At 36.9% G+C, this 18,800-nt stretch overlaps 2 protein-coding genes and 1 long non-coding RNA gene across 3 annotated transcripts in view; 1 reads left to right on the forward strand and 2 right to left on the reverse strand.

Moving 5' to 3' along the window:
* LOC139757598 (E3 ubiquitin-protein ligase LNX-like) overlaps nt 1-3,218 on the reverse strand; it is a 380,167-nt gene extending 376,949 nt beyond the window's left edge. Inside the window, exon 1 of the mRNA XM_071678233.1 lies at nt 3,132-3,218. The gene's annotated coding sequence lies outside the window, so the exon portion shown is untranslated. The remainder of the gene's footprint in view (nt 1-3,131) is intronic.
* Nucleotides 2,717-3,609, forward strand: LOC139757600 (uncharacterized). The gene is made up of 2 exons (XR_011714678.1): nt 2,717-2,941; nt 3,212-3,609. It is a non-coding gene; the product is annotated as an uncharacterized lncRNA (long non-coding RNA).
* Nucleotides 3,610-7,140: 3,531 nt separating this feature from the next.
* LOC139757602 (GPN-loop GTPase 1) lies at nt 7,141-18,764 on the reverse strand. Its single transcript, XM_071678237.1, has 3 exons — nt 17,716-18,764; nt 13,039-13,223; nt 7,141-9,364 (listed from the first exon to the last, which is right to left on the reverse strand). Exons 1-3 carry the CDS (start codon nt 18,625-18,627, stop codon nt 9,196-9,198), a joined length of 1,266 nt encoding a protein of 421 aa, XP_071534338.1. The 5' UTR covers nt 18,628-18,764; the 3' UTR covers nt 7,141-9,195.
* Between the last annotated feature and the right edge of the window lie 36 nt (nt 18,765-18,800).

Here is an 18,800-nt window from a genome sequence, read left to right on the forward strand (position 1 = left end):
GAAGGTAAAAGAAGATGGGGTAAAATGTTTAGAATTAAAAAATGGATTAATATTTAAAAGAAGATGATAAATTTGTATAGGGTAAAAAAAGATAGATATTAATAGATAAGATAGAAGAATAGATATAATTTGTATAAATAAGATAGAAAATTTTTATAATAAAATAGAATTTGAAGAGATATAAAATAGAAGGGAAGATAGTAGAATTTAAAAAAAAATTAAGATAGTAAAATTAGAAATAAGTGATAGTTTTTAATAATAGAATAAAGATAGATATATAGGTAATTAGAATATGATAAAAATAGGGTTTAAAAAAGAAGATAGTAAAAGATAGATGAAGAAAATAGTTTTAAAGGTAAAAAGAATTAAAATAGTATAATATAGTAAAATAGAAGATAGATTAATAATTGGAAAAATAGAAGAAATTGATATAATAGTAATAGTAGAATAAAGAAAATAGAATTGGATAGAATAAAGAAAGTAAATTGGTAAATAGAAGTAATAATTAAATTTAAAAAAGAGGGGAGAAAAATTTGTTTTAGAAAAGGGAAAAAATATAATAGTATAGATATAATAGATAAATTTAGAAAAGAAGAAGATAAATAAGGGGTAGAATTTGAAGTAATTTATAATAAAGTTAGAAATAGAAGATAGTATAATAGTGTAAAAGAAGATAGATTTTAAGTAATTATAGAATAGAATATAGATAAATAATTAGAAAATAGAAGATAGATTAATAAGGTAAATGAAAAGATATTTAAAATGTAGAAAGGAAAAAGATAAATTAAATTGATAAAAGATGATTAGATGAATTAAAGAAAAATAGATAATTTTAAAATAGATAGGGTTAGAAAAGATGATTTAAAAGATAGGGTAAGATTTGATAAAATAATAGATAGAATGGAAAAGATTTTTAAAAAGAAGGGGTAAAGATATAGATAGATTTAAAATTGATAAAATTTTTAAAAGAAAAGAATAGGGTAGATTTGATTAGATTTAAAAAAGAAAATATGAAATTTTTAGATAGTAGAATAGATAAAGAAAAAGGGGTAGAAGGGTTAGATAGTTAGATAATAGTAAAGGAAAATTATAGATGGATTTAGTTAGATAGATAAAAAAAGATGGGTAGATAGTATAGATAGATAATAGATAGTTAAAGAAAATAGTGTATTGAAAAAGATTAGATAATGATTTAGAAATAGGTTTAGATGATATAGATTTAAAGAAAAAATTTAAAGAAAATAGTTAAATAGGGGAAAATAGATAGATAAAAGATAATAGATAGATAGTATAGATAGTTAAAAGTTAGATAATAAAGATGTAGATAGAAAAGATTAATAGAAATAGTAAGAAGAAGTATAGTTAAAAAAAGGGTAGATAGATTTTTAAAGAAAATAATTTATATAAATAATAGAATTTTAAAGAAGGTAGGGTAAAAGAAGATAGATAGATATAAAGATAGATATGTTGATAGATATAGATAGGAAGTAAAGGTTTAAAAATAGAATAGATAGATAGAAAAAGTGATAGATTAGATAAAATATGAAAATAGATAGATAGATTTAAAGATAGATAGATAATAGTATAGGATTTTAAAGAAAATTTTTTTAAAGAAAATGAAATATAGATAATAGATAAGTGTGATAGTTGATTTAAAAGATAGATTGGATAGATTAGAATAGATAGATAATTTTAGATAGATGAAAAGATAGATTATAATGGGTAGTAGGATGATTTGTAGATTTTGATAGATGTAAGATAAAAGTAGAAAAAGGGGTTAGGATTATAGATTTAAAAGAATAAAAGGGAAAATAGATTAAAGAAAATGAAAAGTAGATAGATTTGTTAGATTGTTTGTTAGATTAGTTTAAAAATTTAAAAGATTGGTTAGATAGAAATTTAAAAAGAAAATAGTTGATAGATGATAGAAATAAGAAATAGATTGTGGAAAATAGATTAGTAGGAATTTTAAAATTAGATATTTTAGATTAGATTTGAAAAGAAAAGAAGATAGATAGATAGATATTAGCGTAAAATGAATATAAAATGGATCTAACTTATACGAACCCCCCATATATATATATATATATATATATATATATATATATATATATATATATATATATATATATATATATATATATACATACATAACATACTAACCCCCCCCCAAATATATATATACACATACAAACCCGAACAATTCTTAACCAATTTTTAAACTCATCCAGACCCGACACACACCTTACATCCTCCTGAGCCTAACACATCCCCAGTCCATACTATGCCTCTCTTAACCTTTATTTCACGATAAGATAACGTCTATCTGAGACCAAAAGGAACACACATCCTTCACCCTCCTCGATGAAAGACATCATACTGTTTCTTTCCCCCTTAAAAATATATAAAAGAAAAAAAATCCCAAAGTGACTTCAATGGGGTTTGGAACACTTAGGTAATGATCCACATTTCGCCTCTGTACGAACCACCACGGACGTGGGGTTCATTTCAAAATCCTACACGCCATATCATCTGCAATTTGTCGAAATGGAACTTCAAAAAAACCACCTAACCGTACAGGCTATGATATGAACCCACACCGTAAAGACTTGATGGTGGATAGAGTATTGGACAACATCAGGAGGAAAACACACTCACCCGCTATCATTGTTGCTTTGGCGGCTCCAAAAGGAAAAACATTGACTCAGAAAAAGAATTTCGTAAGAAGAAAAAATTATTTTGTTGGCATCTCCGGCTCCTGACCTTGTGGGGTGAGGGTGACGACAACCAAAATTTTTTGAAGTCTGCTGATTTTTCTCTGTGTCTAACAATGAAATCTACTACAGCAAAATGCGCTTGACCTTATGATGCAACAGAGAAAAGCAAAAGATAACCCAAAGGGACTGGAATACAGACATGGCACAACATGGATGACTCAAAGGTGAACCTAAGACTGTACGGTCTCCCGCTCAGCTGGTTGTTCCAAGCCGCCAACCTTTTCCTTGACCAACCAAAAAAAAAGAAAAAAAAGGAGGCGTCTTTGAGACACTTCACTTGAAAATAATCATTCCAGCAGGACGACCAGACACCACTCTACCCTTAACACAAACACGAGAGCAATTGAGCCTTACCTGGACGGTGTTACACGGTAAATTCCACAAGTACGTCTCTACTGTACACAAGATTCACCGCAAACTGTTTTCTTTCGCAGGGGAGGACGCCGGGCCTGCCACCTAGTGTCGTCCTGACGCAACGCTGCCCGTGGCCTCCTGGAATGTCTGGAATCTACCTACCCGCCTCCTTTACAATCCTAAGACACATATCGACTGAACATTTCCCGCAATGACTAACTGAACATCATCTCTGAACCAAAGATCTACGGGCATTTCATATAAACATTCGTTTGAACCTAACTTGATGTGTATCACAAAGACGATTTTCATTTCATGGAACATTAGATAAAGTTTGTGAAACTTAGTTATATTACATTTTACAATGTCCTCTTCAGTAGGGTGTTGTCAAAATAACTGTAACTCCATGATGTTTTGAAAACAGTAGGTTGGAGGTCAACTTATTCACAGTAAAACATTAAATGAATATACAAGTTGCAATTGCCACTAATTACAAGAATTCCATTAAAAACCTTCAAACATAAGTTTACAGAGCTGCAGTGGAGCTTTCAGATCTTAAGCCCCAATCAATTTCTAGGTTAGGTTACAAGTCCACATTGCTAGTTATGAGGCTACATAGCTGTCATTTCAATTTGTAACTGATGGGACTGTGTTTGAAATACTGGTGTTTTGATCATGCATTATAACATTCCGAGGAAAGAAATTGGTGGAAAGAAAAGCCTCACCAAAGTGACTTTTTACTAGCTGTATAACCAAAGTCAAGCTAAGTCCATTAATACACACACATGTATATAGGGGAGAAAGAATACTTCCCACGTATTCCTTTCCTTTTGTGTCGTAGAAGGCAACTAAAAGGAGAGGGAGCGAGGAGCTAGAAATCAAACCCTCTCGATTTTAATTTTCCAAAAGAAGGAACAGAGAAGGGGGCCAAGTGAGGATATTCCTTCTTAAGGCTTAGTCCTCTGTTTTTAATGCTACCTCACTAATGAGGGAAATGGCAAATATGTATGAAAAAAGATATCTTTCAAACTATTAGCCATTTCCCGCATTAGCAAGGTAGCGTTAAGAACAGAGGACTGGGCCTTTGAGGGAATAATCCTCACCTGGCCCTCTTCTCTGTTCCTTCTTTTGGAAAATTAAAAAAAAAAATGAGAGGGGAGGATTTCCAGCCCCCCGCTCCCTCCCCTTTTAGTCGCCTTCTACGACACGCAGGGAATACGTGGGAAGTATTCTTTCTCCCCTATCCCCTAACTTTGTCGCAGTCTCCCGCGTTTGCGAGGTAGCGCAAGGAAAACAGACGAAAGAAACGGCCCAACCCACCCCCATACACATGTATATACATACATGTCCCCACACGCAAATATACATACCCATACATCTCAGTGTACACATATATATACACACACAGACATATACATATATACACATGCACACACTTCCTATGAGTCCACAGGGAAAATGAAACACGATAAGTTCCCAAGCGCACTTTTGTGTAATGATCACATCATCAGGGGAGACACAAGAGAGAAATGACAGTCAGTTGATATACAACGAAGAGAAGCTACGACGCCATTTGGTAAACATGTGATTGTCCAAATGGCGTCCTAGCTACATTTCTTCGTTGTATATAAATACATATATATATACACAACTTTTTACTCACTTGTTCACTGTTTTCCAAGATTTCGGGGAAGCACCAAGAACAGCCTCATTTGCCTACATTCAATCTCTAGCTGTCATGTACAATGCACCGAGAATGTACACATAAATAAGGCAGATTTCATCTGTGAGTGGTTATACAGTGAGAGGAGTCACCTTTGGCAAGGCTCTTTGTATCATCACTTTCCAAAAACAGCCATTAGAGAAAGAGCAAAGCAAGGATTTCTCCTTAAAGGCTCTGAATACGTGTCTGTATGTAGGTAGATGTAACCAGGCTGAGAGGAAGGAAGAGACTATTATGTTTGATGAGAGAAACCAGGATGTTCTGACTCCAAGTAAAAATGAGTTGAACAGAAAGGAGGTGGAATGGTTTGGTTTGGGAGTGTCTGGGTGTTAAAGCGAGGATTATTGTGAAGGCAAGAGCAAAGGGATGGCACTTCTGATGAAGGAGCTGTGGAAGTATGTTTAAGAGTGTAAGAAAGTGAGATTAATAGTGATGTACGATATAATAAAAATAGATAATGCAGGGTGGATGATTTTCAGTGTCTATGCACCCAGTAGGGTTACAGTAAGAATGAAGAGGGATGTGCTTCCTGGCAGTTGCTGAGTGAGGGCTTCAGCAGTTTTGATGCAAAGGATCATACCATGGTGGTATGGAAACTTAACGGAAGAATGATGTAGCAATTGAGGGTACAGTTGGGGAGCATGTAAAAAGAAATGGAGAGCTTGTTCAGTAGTGTGAGTAGTAAAGAGGACTGGGAATACTTGGTTAAGGAAAGCAAATCACTTTTAAATGGGTATGCTTATAACCTATCCCCCTTGAAACACCAAATTTAGAACTATGAAGAGCTCATCATTCATCTCTTAGTGGTTTCTTTACTGAATTTCCTTGGGATAGATACTGCTTTGCTGGAGAGGATGCCCCCAGCCGAGATGACCACATTGGAGACATTCCTTGCTTAATGAGCCCTGTATCCATTTTTGTACATCTTTCTCCCCAAATAATGGTTTGATAGCAAATCCTCTGGTGTCTGTCTATTGTACTAGGGATGGAGCACATCGGGACAAGAAATCCTCCTCTTCTACTAATCCCACATCATTTTCAGTTCTACTAAGAATCATTGAAAAGCTGATCATAAAGACTATTACACCATAAAAGGAAAGTGTGCAGGTTTTACTTCTGCTGACAAATCTTTTTGGTCCTTGACCAAAAATATATCCAATAACTTCTGTAATTCAATGCTTCCTCCTCATTTCCCACCTGATCATTCAGCTAACTCTACAACTGATAAGATTTTCCTTTTTCATACCTCAATCCCCTCTAACTCTAATTTTGAATGATTCTGCATCTAGACATCCTTCATTTGAATCAATATTGTCTCTTAAATTTTCCTCAAAATGGGTGTTTGGAGTACTTTTCCAAATCCAAGTGGACAAGGTATATGGCCATGATGGCATACTTCCTGGAGTTCCAGTCTTTTTCCCCCATATCCAAAGCATAATCTAGTACTTTTTTCTTTCGTTCTATATGGTCTTACAAAATCTATATTTTCACTCTGTTTCCTTTGAAATGCCATTACTTTACTTTTACTAGCCTTCACCTTCACTTGCTTATGTTTTACACACATCATAAAACACACTTACAACCTTTTGCAACTCCTCTTCTCTCTCAGCAAACAACATAGTGTCATCCACAAACAGGTATGCCACTAGCTACCATATCACACCACCAGGATCCATTTCTGCATCTCTTTTCCCTAGTTTTGCTTTTTTCCCCTCTGAAAAGCATTCACTCTTTTGACCACCTCTGAATAATGTAAGATTCTTGGAATTATTATTTTTCCCTTTCAAATGTGATCTTCATTCCATACATTGCAGACAAAGCCAACCATTTCTCTAGTTGATGGCTGAACAAAAATGTCCCAAGATGCAATGCCTACAGTGTTGGGGCAAGATTAGTCGTGTACAAACTTATTAAGAATGAGAACAAATAGCTGATACGAGACATGAAGTAAACTTATCTAAACATCTTATTTTTTCAAGTGAACTTTGTTAGATGAATCTAATCCTCATTCACAATTACTTATGAAAATTCTTTGGGCAATACCACTTGGTACTCCTTTTCATGTATACACCTAAATACTTTCCTATCTTAGTGAGGCAGCATCAGGAACAAGTTGACAATGGCTTCATTTGCACACATCCAATATTAACAGTATTCATACAATAATTCAATTGTATAGGTGTCTTTCTGCCAAACATAGTAGTCTGACACGTATGCAAAAGAACCAGTATTATGTTTATTGTATATCATGAGGAGAATGAACAAAGAAATAAATACAAGCAGAGGTATGCTATGAATACTGAAATAACTTTATTGACTTTATGGGCAAAAGTTTCAAAGACATTACAGATAAGCAAGAAGAAATTTTTCAGCATTTTCATCCAAAAATATAACATCCTGCTTCAATACATGTTGACAAAAGATTTTATTTATTTATTTTAATAATCTTATTTTTTATAATTTGTTGCTGTCTCCCGCGTTTGCGAGGCAGTGCAAGGTTACAGACGAAAGAGAGTCTCAAACCACCCACATACACGTGTATATACATACACGTCTACATGCGCATATATACTTACACGTCTACATGCGCACATATAAAGACATACATTTCAACATATACATATACAGACATATACATATATAAACATGTACATAATTCATACTTGCTGCCTTTATTCATTCCAGTCGCCACCCCGCAACACATGAAATGACATCCCCCTCCCTCCACAAGCATGCGAGGTAGTGCTAGAAAAAGTCAACAAAGGCCACATTCATTCACACTCAGTCTCCAGCTGTCATGTATAATGCACTGAAACCACAGCTACCTTTCCACATCCAGGCCCCACAAAACTTTCCATGGTTTACCCCAGACACTTCATATGCCCTGGTTCAATCCACTGACAGCACGTTGACCCCGGTATACCACAACGTTCCAATTCACTCTATTCCTTGCACGCCTTTTACCCTCCTGTATGTTCTGGCCCCAATCACTCAAAATCCTTTTCACTCTATCTTTCCATCTCCAATTTGGTCTCCCACTTCTCCTCGATCCCTCCACCTCTGACACATATATCCTCTTTGTTAATCTTTCCTCACTCATTCTCTCCATGTGACCAAACCATTTCAATACACCCTCTTCTGCTCTCTCAACCACACTCTTTTTATTACCACACATCTCTCTTACCCTTTCATTACTTACTCGATCAAACCACCTCACACCACATATTGTCATCAAACATCTCATTTCCAACATATCCATCCTCCTCTGCATAACCCTATCTACAGCCCACATCTCGCAACCATATAACATTGTCGGAACCACTATTCCTTCAAACATACCCATTTTTGTTCTCCGAGATAAAGTTCTCGCCTTTCACACATTTTTCAACGCTCCCAGAACTTTCACTCCCTCCCTCACACTGTGATTCACTTCCACTTCCATGGTTCCATCTGCTGTCAAATCCACTCCCAGATATCTAAAACACTTCACTTCCCCAAATTCTTAACCACTCAAACTCACCCCCCAGTTGACTTGTCCCTCAACCCTACTGAACCTAATAACCTTGTTCTTACTCACATTTACTCTCAGCTTTCTTCTTTCACACACTTTACCAAACTCGATCACCAGCTTCTGCAGTTTCTCTTCTGAATCAGCCACTAGCACTGTATCATCAGAGAACAACTGACTCACTTCCAAACCCTCTCATCCACAACAGACTGCATACTCGCCCCTCTCTCCAAAACTCTTGCGTTCACCTCCCTAACAACCCCATCCATTAACAAATTAAACAACCACGGCAACATCACGCACCCCTGCTGCAAACCGACATTTACTGAGAACTAGAACCAATCACATTCCTCTCTTCCTACTCATACACATGCCTTACATCCTCAATAAAAACTTTTCACCACTTCCAGCAACTTGGCTCCCACACCATATACTCTTAATACCTTCCACAGAGCATCTCTATCAACTCTATCATATGCCATCTCCAGATCCATAAATGCTACAGACAAATCCATTTGCTCTTCTAAGTATTTCTCACATACATTCTTCAAAGCAAACACCTGATCCACACATCCTCTACCACTTCTGAAACCACACTGCTCTTCCCCAATCTAATGTTCTGTTCCGATCTGTTCTGTTCTGTACAAAAGATATTTTACAAAACTGTACTCTCATTCACTATTCTTTTCATAATAACAGCAGAGCAAAATGAGATTATTCTATCTGTCCAATAAATGACATGTTAAAATGGCTAACAAAATCTTCTTATGCATAAGTTATTCATCCATCACTTTTCACACAACCATACCAATGAAAACACCATAATCACTCTTTCAAGAATTCTGTAAATTTGTTTTCTGTTGCTCCCTCTTAAGCTTCTGGTTGGAGAGAAATTGCTGAAATGAATATAACTCTTTCTTCTCCTCCGTGTCATCGTCATCAATGTTCTCTTTTTCTTCATCATTATCTGATTCATGAGTTAGGTAGATCTCCGTATCTTCTCTGAAACAAGGAGCAACATCAGCATTGATCAATATTATATTCTTAATATATTTTTACATCAAAAGTATAAATATGAACCAGAAGAATATTACACAGTGTTTATAAAATATATTCAACTATCAATTATTTTCTGTTTTCTACCTGTATGGTCAGTCTGTGCTATGAGATGCTGTATTATATTCTGTTTCACATACATGTTGTCAATGAATTAAGGAACATATATAGCTTTAATGCAAAAACTGTGTCTGGGTCTGGGGAAGTAAATGTGAATAAAAACAGTGTTATTAGGTCTTGACGTGAGTCGGGATGGGTTAGTTAAGGTGTAAATATGAATGGAGAAAATTTGGAGGAAGAAGGGCATTTTAGATACCTGGGAGTGGACAGAGCAGTAAATAGAACCATGGAAATAGAGTTGAATCATGGGGTGGGCAAGGGCTTGAAGGTTATGGAAGCACTGAAGAATGTGTGAAAAGAGAGGGTGTTACTTGGGAGGGCAAAAATGGGTATGTTTGAAGGTATAGCAGTCCTAACGATGCTGTGTGGATATGAGGCACAGCTATAGATAAGAATGTATGGAGGAGGGTGCATCTACTGAAAATGAAATGTGTGCAGACAATATGGGGTGTAAGGAAGTCTGATCAAGCAAGTACTGATAAGGTAAGAGAGAGGTGTGGTAATAAGAGCATATGGTTGAGACAGATAAAGATGTGCTGGAAAAGTTTGATCATATGGGCAGAATAAGTGTGGAGATAATAAAAAGGATATTTGTGTCAGAGGTAAAGAGAAGGGGGAGACAAAATTGGAGATGGAAAGATGGATGGAGTGAAAAAGATTTTGAATGTTCCGAGCCTGAACATGTAAAAGGTTGAAAGGCCTGCACAGGATAAAGTGAATTTAAGCAATGTGCTATCAGTGGCCTGAACCAAGGCATTTGAAGTAGCTGGGGGGAACTATGGAAAGGTCTTCGGAGTGTGGTGGTGGATAGGGGGATACGGTTTCGATGTGGCTATGGTTTCAATGCATAACACATGACAGCTAGAGAGAGGATGTGAGTGAATGAGGCCTTTTCTTCATCCTCTCATGCTACCTCATTAATACAAGAAATGACAGACAAGTATGAAAAAGTACATTGTAAAAGGACTAAAAAAAAATTTTCAAAAATTTCTAGACATGTTAATACAACAGCATCATCAAATAAGTACTATCACTTTGCTGTCCATAATCATTGCAAATTATCCATGAGGCAAAGTGGTCCTTTACTCAAAGGAAGTGTGATAACTCATCTTTATTGCCTGAGAGGTTTATCTAGTCTTGAGCTAAGGGCATCATAAACAGCTTTTGGTGCTCCACCTTTCATTCACTTTTCCATTCTGATGGTACTATAGCTGTCTCTCCTATAGATACAATAACTCTCTTTGGATCTCATTTCTGCTCTAATCCTACCTTGGATGACTTTAACATTCCTTCACCCCCTTATGCTCCTCTTACTAACCTATGCCCCAGCCTGCAATCCCTTTTCAAACTATCAAAAAAGCGCTTCTCTCTCTAGACACAACCAAGGCTTATGTTCCTGATGGTATACATCACTGTGTACTGAAAAAATGTACCTCTGAACTAACACCTGTGCTTGCTTGTCTGTTTCGTTTCAGTCTGAAAACCAGAACTTTCCCTCTTTTTGGGAACATATGTTCATACATCCTATACCTGAGAAGTATGACCATTCCGACCACTCCATCTATGGTCTTGCTGCATTGACATCTACCATTTCCAAAGTCTTTTAATCTTTCATAAACTCTCATACTCTCAGACATCTTGAATCTCAGTCTCCTCTCTGATTACCAGTATGGCTTCTGTAAGGTGATATCCACTGGTGATATTCTTTCCCATCTAACTAAAGTCCGGTCATCATCCCAAAAAGATTCTGGGGAATCATATGTAGTTGCCCTTGATATGCAAATCTTTTGATGGTGGGGCATTGGGGTCTCATCTCTAAGCTCCCCTCTTCTGGCTTTTCTCCCTTGCTTGTCTCCCTCATATCTAGCTTTCTCTCTGGTCGATTTATCTCTGAGGCTGTTGATGATCAGCCTCTCCCCCTTTCTCCATCAGCAGTGGTGTCCCTCAAGGTTCTGTCCTGCCTCCTACATGTTTCTCCATCTTATAAATGATTTCCTTTCTTCTACATATAAAAAAAAAATGTACTCATAGATTGATGTTTCAACATTGCATTCCTCCACATCCTTTAGTCCTACTCCTTCTTCTCTCACTCAATCTGTATCCCCTCTTCACACAACTTCCTCAGTCAACTCAGATTTGGACAGCTTATCTCGATGGAGGTGATGAAATCTAGTTAAGTTTAATGCCTCTAAAACCCAATTTCTGCACAGAAAATTTCTCAATTTTCTTCTCTCCTCCGATGGTTCTGTAATTCTAACTCAACTCCATGAACATGGTAATACTGTAACATCCACTCTATGCTGGATACTCCACATCATCAAAATAGCTAAGTCTGCTTGTAAGAAACCGGGAATCCTGTTTAGGTGTCAAAATTTCTTTTCTTCTGAACAGTTGCTCTGTTTGTACATGCAACTGATCCATCCCTGTATGGAGCACTGCTCTCACATTTGGGGTGGTTCTATCTCTGCAACCTTACTAGACAGAGTTGAAAGTGGTCCAACTTATCAAATCTCCCAAGCTATATTCAAAACTTGACCCACTTTCTCTATACTGCAATGTTGGGTCACTTTCCCTCTTTTCTAGGTATCACTTTGGTTTTTGCTAAGTACTGGCTACTTGTGTGTCCCCACCACTAGCTCAACTATGCAATATTCGGTAAGCTGCTAAGTCACATGATTACTGTGTGGCTGTTGGCAACTCAAGGGTCTGTTGTTTTGATAAATGTTTCTTTCCCTACCCCTCAAAACTTCAGAATTCTCTAACCTCTCATATCTTTCCTTCTGCTTAAAAGATGGGATTTTCACTTCTTCCAAAATATTCAAATACTTCCTTTGTCTCCTCCTTTTTCCTTTCATTAACCTCTCCATATTTCAATTAAGGCCTGGCTTTGTGGACTTTTGTCAGTAACTGGAGCTTCCAATGTAGAAAAAAAAAAATCATGACCCTTTTCAGCTTACTGTCACCTCACCTCAGGAACAATTTCCTTGATATCAGCTCCTAGGCACACCTTTACAATCCGATCTTCATTTTCATTGCTGTAAAATTTCCTCCTAGCCCTTTTGCCTACCTGTCCCCTAACACTACTTCATGTTCAAATTGAGAAATAAAGTTAATGCATGGTGTGAAAAGTTCTCTCTAATCTCTAAGATTGTGTGGCTACCATACATTCCTTTCAACCTAGAAAGCTTTCTCTTCACATATCTACTAGAGAGAATCATTCTTAGTATCTATAATTGCAGCTTTTCCTCCCTCACTTACACTTCAACAAAATCTCCTGTTTTTTGGCCTTCATTATTTTAATTTTCATATTCATATTTCACTTACAGCCTCTGAAAAACAGCTCTTCAAAGACCCTCTACTCTTTTCAATAAAAGTTTGTAATCAAAGATATGGTAACAATGGTAATGGCTATATCATTTCAGTGGCAAAGGATATCATCAAAATATGAGTACATAAACATCGGTGTTATTTCTTATGTATATAATAAGCTATATACTCACCTGATTAATTTTCTCACTGAGCATAATCCATCCTTCTTCAAGTCACAGTCAATCTTTTCTAGGTCACTTTTTTGTCGCTCCTCCTCTACTTCTTTCTTTTTATTCTTAAGAGATTCACTCTCAGCACAATACTCCTCATATTCAATGGCAGCCTCATCTGTAAGCTTCATGAAGGCATCCATTCCCTGATGAACAATAAGAAATGGAAATTATTTCTCATATGCTATCTGCCTAAGGCAAACTAATTAAGAGATTTCCCTTGTCTTGAAAAACAGGAGTGTGACTATATCCTCAAGGACCCTGCTGTAACGGCATCAAATTTACATTCTAATAAAGGGATAAAATTACACAATAACTCCAAAAGATAAAACTACATCCTAGAGGACATGTAATTAACATTTGTCAATTGGCAGCCAAATCACAACAATGACAAATTTAAAAAAGATATTATTACACTCTTTACTACTGCCTAATGTCCAGCTGCTCAGTACTGCCATTCTGTAAATTTGGACAACAGGATATGCAATAATTTTAGCTATTTACAAAGAGAACAATGTGAAGATAATACAGATCATTAATTGACATCACAAAAATTAAAGCTATACTTTCAAATGAGAAAACTTTTCTTGGGTTATGTAGTAAGCAATTAGTCTGGACAGTGAAACATCTGCCTTGCCTGGGCAAAGACTGCTATCAATAGCTGAAGTAAATTCTGCTCTGCATTCTGAGAGTATAATTGTTTAAGCTAGGCTGTACCTAATTGTGATTAATATAGTGGTAAACTAATATGGTAGGTTGTTCTGGTCACAAGCCTTGAGTATCCTCAACAACTTCCGTCTCTACAACTTTGCCTTCACTTCACCATTCTGGTAATATTCCAGATGTTGCACCTACATACAAGTTGAATCTTTTTGGTTGTGTTTTCTCCATTAACTCCATCCTGGAGGATTCTAACAATCCTCATCCCCAACACACCTTTAAGTCCCTCCCTAAAACAACTCTTTTGTGCAATCCAAAACGCATTTCCCTTTTTGGACAAAAACAAGGCATAGTCAAAATGGTATCCCTCCATAGTTGTGTTTTGGACTAAGCACCTGAAATTACATCAACACTTGTCTGTTTATTGAATTTATTCCATGTACTCAATTAATTCCTAGAAGCTATAAAACTTCTTGGAAACATGTATTGGTACAGACTATCCCAAAAAGGGTGACCTCACTTTAACTTGTGTTATCCTTTTAATGATTCAGAGGTCACCTTCCCCCAGTTTGGCCTCAGGCCCAGCTGCTGTGTTGCACAATTGGTCAGTCAGGCTACTGGAAGCTGCAACCTACAGGTCTATGTATCCATCATATTCTGGCTGGTTTAACACATTTTGTAGATAATCATCCAAGGTCTTCATAACTTTCTCTATTGTACAGCCCACAACATTTTTCATGGCTGCTGGGAGTGTGTTAAGCAAGCAGCCTTGGGCCCCGAATACTTTGAATATCTTCTCATACCTAATATACTGCATCTTTTAATTTCAAAGGTTGCTTTGATTGATTCTGTGGAGTATTGTAAGGCACTAGAACCTGATAGTCATTCAACACTTTTTAGCAGAAAAAAATATGAAGAAACATACATATGTGGCCTCTTATAGAATTTTCCATGCGTATCAAACCAATGGGATATCACTTTTGTCAGGAACCACACCATCTAAGAATTTCCAAAAAGTACAACTTCAGTGAAGTCAGTTGTTTCCAGTCTTTCAGACCACTGACAGTGTTAAGGTGAGCTATGAAAGATATGTGTATACTTTCTTAATTTCATTTCCTTGCCTTGAAAGGTAATTTTAGCATACAATAGTACAGGTGCAACTTCAAAAATCCTACCTCAGAACTGGTAATTTCTGTCGAAGATTTTCTATGGAAACAAATTCGGAATACAGTAAGCATTTTTTTTTCAATTCCAATTTAATAAATAAGTACACCCTGTATAACAAAAATGTGTCTACAATAAATGTTGGACTAGGCTTCAGAGTGTGCAGAAACCTCCAAAACATTCAGCTTCAACTCATCCTAATCCATTAACTACCTGTACATGATACCAAGGAGCTGAGCCGAATTTTATCTTTGATGATTCTCCATGCTCGCTGACATCAATTCCCACAGTGGATGAAAAGCAAGACCTACATCCCGGCTTTCCTACTGCCTTACCCTTAGTTGTGCCTTATGTCATCCCTACCATTTCTGTGCAACTGCCAATCTCTATCTGTCTATAACTTACATGATGAAAATGTACCATGAAAGAATTTGGGGAAAATATTGTTTTGAAATATCTAATTTTCAATAATCAACATATAACCTAGCAATAGGTATATAAAGCACCCTGCCATGGTTATGATATATTCGGACCACAATCTGTGAGCCAATGTTTGAAATACCAGTATATATCAAAAAATTGCACACTGATTGGTCGCAAGCAATACAAATTTTTTAATCTTGATCTGTATTCTTTAAAACCTGGGAGACAGTCATTGCCTTGAAAAGCATCATCACAATCTTTCCCCCTTTTTTTATCTTAAAGGTTTGCAAAATCCAGTCTGCCATCTTTTGGGAGGAGGAAACTGATGCTTTATTGTTTTTGCTGCTGGTAAAGTTGTTAGATAATATCACTCCAACATCTTTCATGCAGTTCTTTTGAAATATGACGCTTTCTATTTCCAATGCCTGACATGTTTCTTTGAATTCTAGTAATTGCAAGGTGTTTTAATCTCTGTTATGACCCATGTGGGTTTGACCTCATGTTAACTTAGGGTCAGTAATGTTAACCACCATACAACAGTCACCAAAGAGTGGTAAAATTAGTTTGAGTGGGTCACTGCTTAGGTTGAGCAATGCATCCCTCTCTTTTACGTATAAAAAGGGGATTGTTTTCCATAACTGTGACTCATGCATAGTTTGACTAGAACATATCCCTCACATATAATGGGATGATTAGCAGTCTTCTTTCCACAACCTAACTGGTTGAACGAGGGAATAAAACGAATCCAAAATGACAAAATAAGAGAAAGATTGGGGCATTGTAACAGAAAGTTAACTAACAATGAATACATAGCCTAAATGAAAAAGTAAATAAGTTTGAATATAGTAAGTATAATAAAAGGAACATTTGAATGCACTGACAAAGCCAGCTATAAAACATTAGCTACGTACTAGCACTGTTTGATGTACTGAACACACAAATCAGGTACGGTTACCATACAAGATGAGACACATGGACATTATAAAAAATTGCAAAAAAAAAGGGGGCAACTAAAATAATGCCAGAATAGTTTAATATGCCATATGAGGAAATACTCAGAAATCTGAAGCTACCAAATCTTTCCTACTGTAAAATCAAAGAATGCATGATAAAGATAGTCAAGATTCTAAATGAAAATTAAGACTACATTTGCATGGTGTAGTAATTAGCATTCCTAACCATGACACATTCACAGGCTGCCCAGGTTCAAGCAAATGGGTTCAAATCTACAGTCAACCCAGTTGTTCATCTACCCCTGGGGGCTGGTCAATAAAATGGGTACCTATTCCAGCAAAAGTGAGTCATAGGGTGGGGATGGGGGTAAAGGTTCTGGAAACACTGAAGAATGTGTGAGTATATTTCATGCAGATGCGAGGCATGGCCTATAGATAAGACTATGTGGAGGAAGGTGGATGTGTCAGCGACATAGTGCCAGGAAACAGACGAAAAATGGCCCATCCACTCACATACACATATATATATACATAAATGCACATATATAAACATACACATATCAATATTTACACATATACATACACATACAAAGGCATATACATATATACACATGCACATATTCATACTTGCTTGCCTTCATCCATTCTTGGCACTACCCAACTCCACAGGAAACAGCATCGCTACCCCCTGCTTAAGCGAGGTAGCACTAGGAAAACAGACAAAAAGGCCAAATTCATTCACAGTCAGTTTCTGGCTGTCATGTGTAATGCACTGAAGCCACAGCTCCCTTTCCACATCCAGGCCCTGCACGCCTTTCTATGGTTTACCCTAAACATTTCACATGCCCTGGTTCAGTCCATTGATTTACTTGCCCTCATCCATTCCTGGCACCACCCTGCCCCAAAGGAAACAGCAATGTCACCCCCTGCTTCAGAGAGGCAGCACCACTGTATAGAGAGAGAGAGAGAGAGAGAGAGAGAGAGAGAGATGAGAAGGCCTCAATTTGGGCTTCAGTTGCCTATATTGTCTTAGCTAACATAAAGAAATAAATAATTTTTTTTAGATTATGAGATGAAACGTACCTAGAGGTCATGCTAAATACCTGTACAAGAAGTGACCTAGATTTAATATTATGAAATATTCATTTAGCCATCATATAGTACCATTAGATACTGTATATAGCACTTCACCAGCAAATGTGACAGAACCAAGAAATAAGAAAATTTTCAAGAGAAAACTTGACATTCTAATGTAAACAGGAATTGTCATACAAACACTGACATAGTGCAATAACCAGATTAGATATACAGTGTAAAGAAGACAATGAATAGGAAGAAGAGCCGGTGTCAGAGGCAAATGATACCTTCCACTAGAACATGGCTACGTAACTATGCTTCAAAAGATCTTGATTCGCAGTCTACATGCTTAGCAACTTACTTCTCCTGTGATAGCAGAAACTCCACAAGCTTTGATGGTACTGTAAAATTCTTCTAGTGCCAAAGACAGTGATCTTGTTAAGTTTGACGCATATGTCGATTCTGAAGCAAGAGCATCTTGGAACTCATCAAAGTTTTGTAACCATTCCATGGCATACTTACAGTCAACAATGTCAATTTTATTCATTGCAATTATAAAGGGGAGTTTATATTTGTAAAGTATTGAGCATGAATACAACATATTGGACATAAAGGTCTGGGGGTTCGTAGAACGAACAGCATCTAATACATAGACAACAATGGTTGGGTATGATGCCGCAAGAGTCCCGGTGATAATTGGACCCGAGGCAGACCAGTTAAACACTTCTATTTGGCCAGGTGTATCAAAAATGACATAGTCTAACTCATGCTCTTTCTTCGCTATCAACTTCAACACATCACCAAACATGGTTGAGAACAAGTTGAGGGACGTCACAATCCCACCATTTGGACCAAGGTCATACTGCTTCATTACTTCTTTGTAGTTAACTGTATCCCGAATATCTATGAATGGCATGTATGGCACCCTATCCACAGCTGGATCCAAGTTGACCACATGATGAGGCTTGCGAATATTCAAATAAGTATCAAGTCGCTTCACAAAGGTGGTTTTACCAGAGCCTGCCATGCCAAGAACGATAATACACAGCGGCTTTTTTCTCCCTGTACTGCTACAAGGATCAGGATTTTCCTTGACATTCGAGGCTCCTGAACTCTGGCCATCATGACTGCTACTCAAAGTCCCCCCACTAGGGTTAGTGGACCCCTCTGGGGACGTCATCTTACCCCCTTGACTCCCACTACCTCCTGGTTCCTCGGACCTGGTTGTTACCTCCATTTTTGTTGCTCCAGCCTCACTATCACTGCACTCCATATCACCTTCGTCTTTGTAACCCAGAGACACCAGAGGAATTAAGGTGGTGTGAGTTTCGAGAAAATTCACGTTTCCAAAGCGTCAAGTTTGTTTACTAGTCGCCAACCACATCTCGGAGCACCACGAACATTCATAACGAACGTATTTGGCAGCGACCATTTTCAGCAAACTGA

Source organism: Panulirus ornatus, chromosome 27, assembly GCF_036320965.1.
Source record: "Panulirus ornatus isolate Po-2019 chromosome 27, ASM3632096v1, whole genome shotgun sequence".
Classification (NCBI taxonomy): Eukaryota; Metazoa; Arthropoda; class Malacostraca; order Decapoda; family Palinuridae; genus Panulirus; species Panulirus ornatus.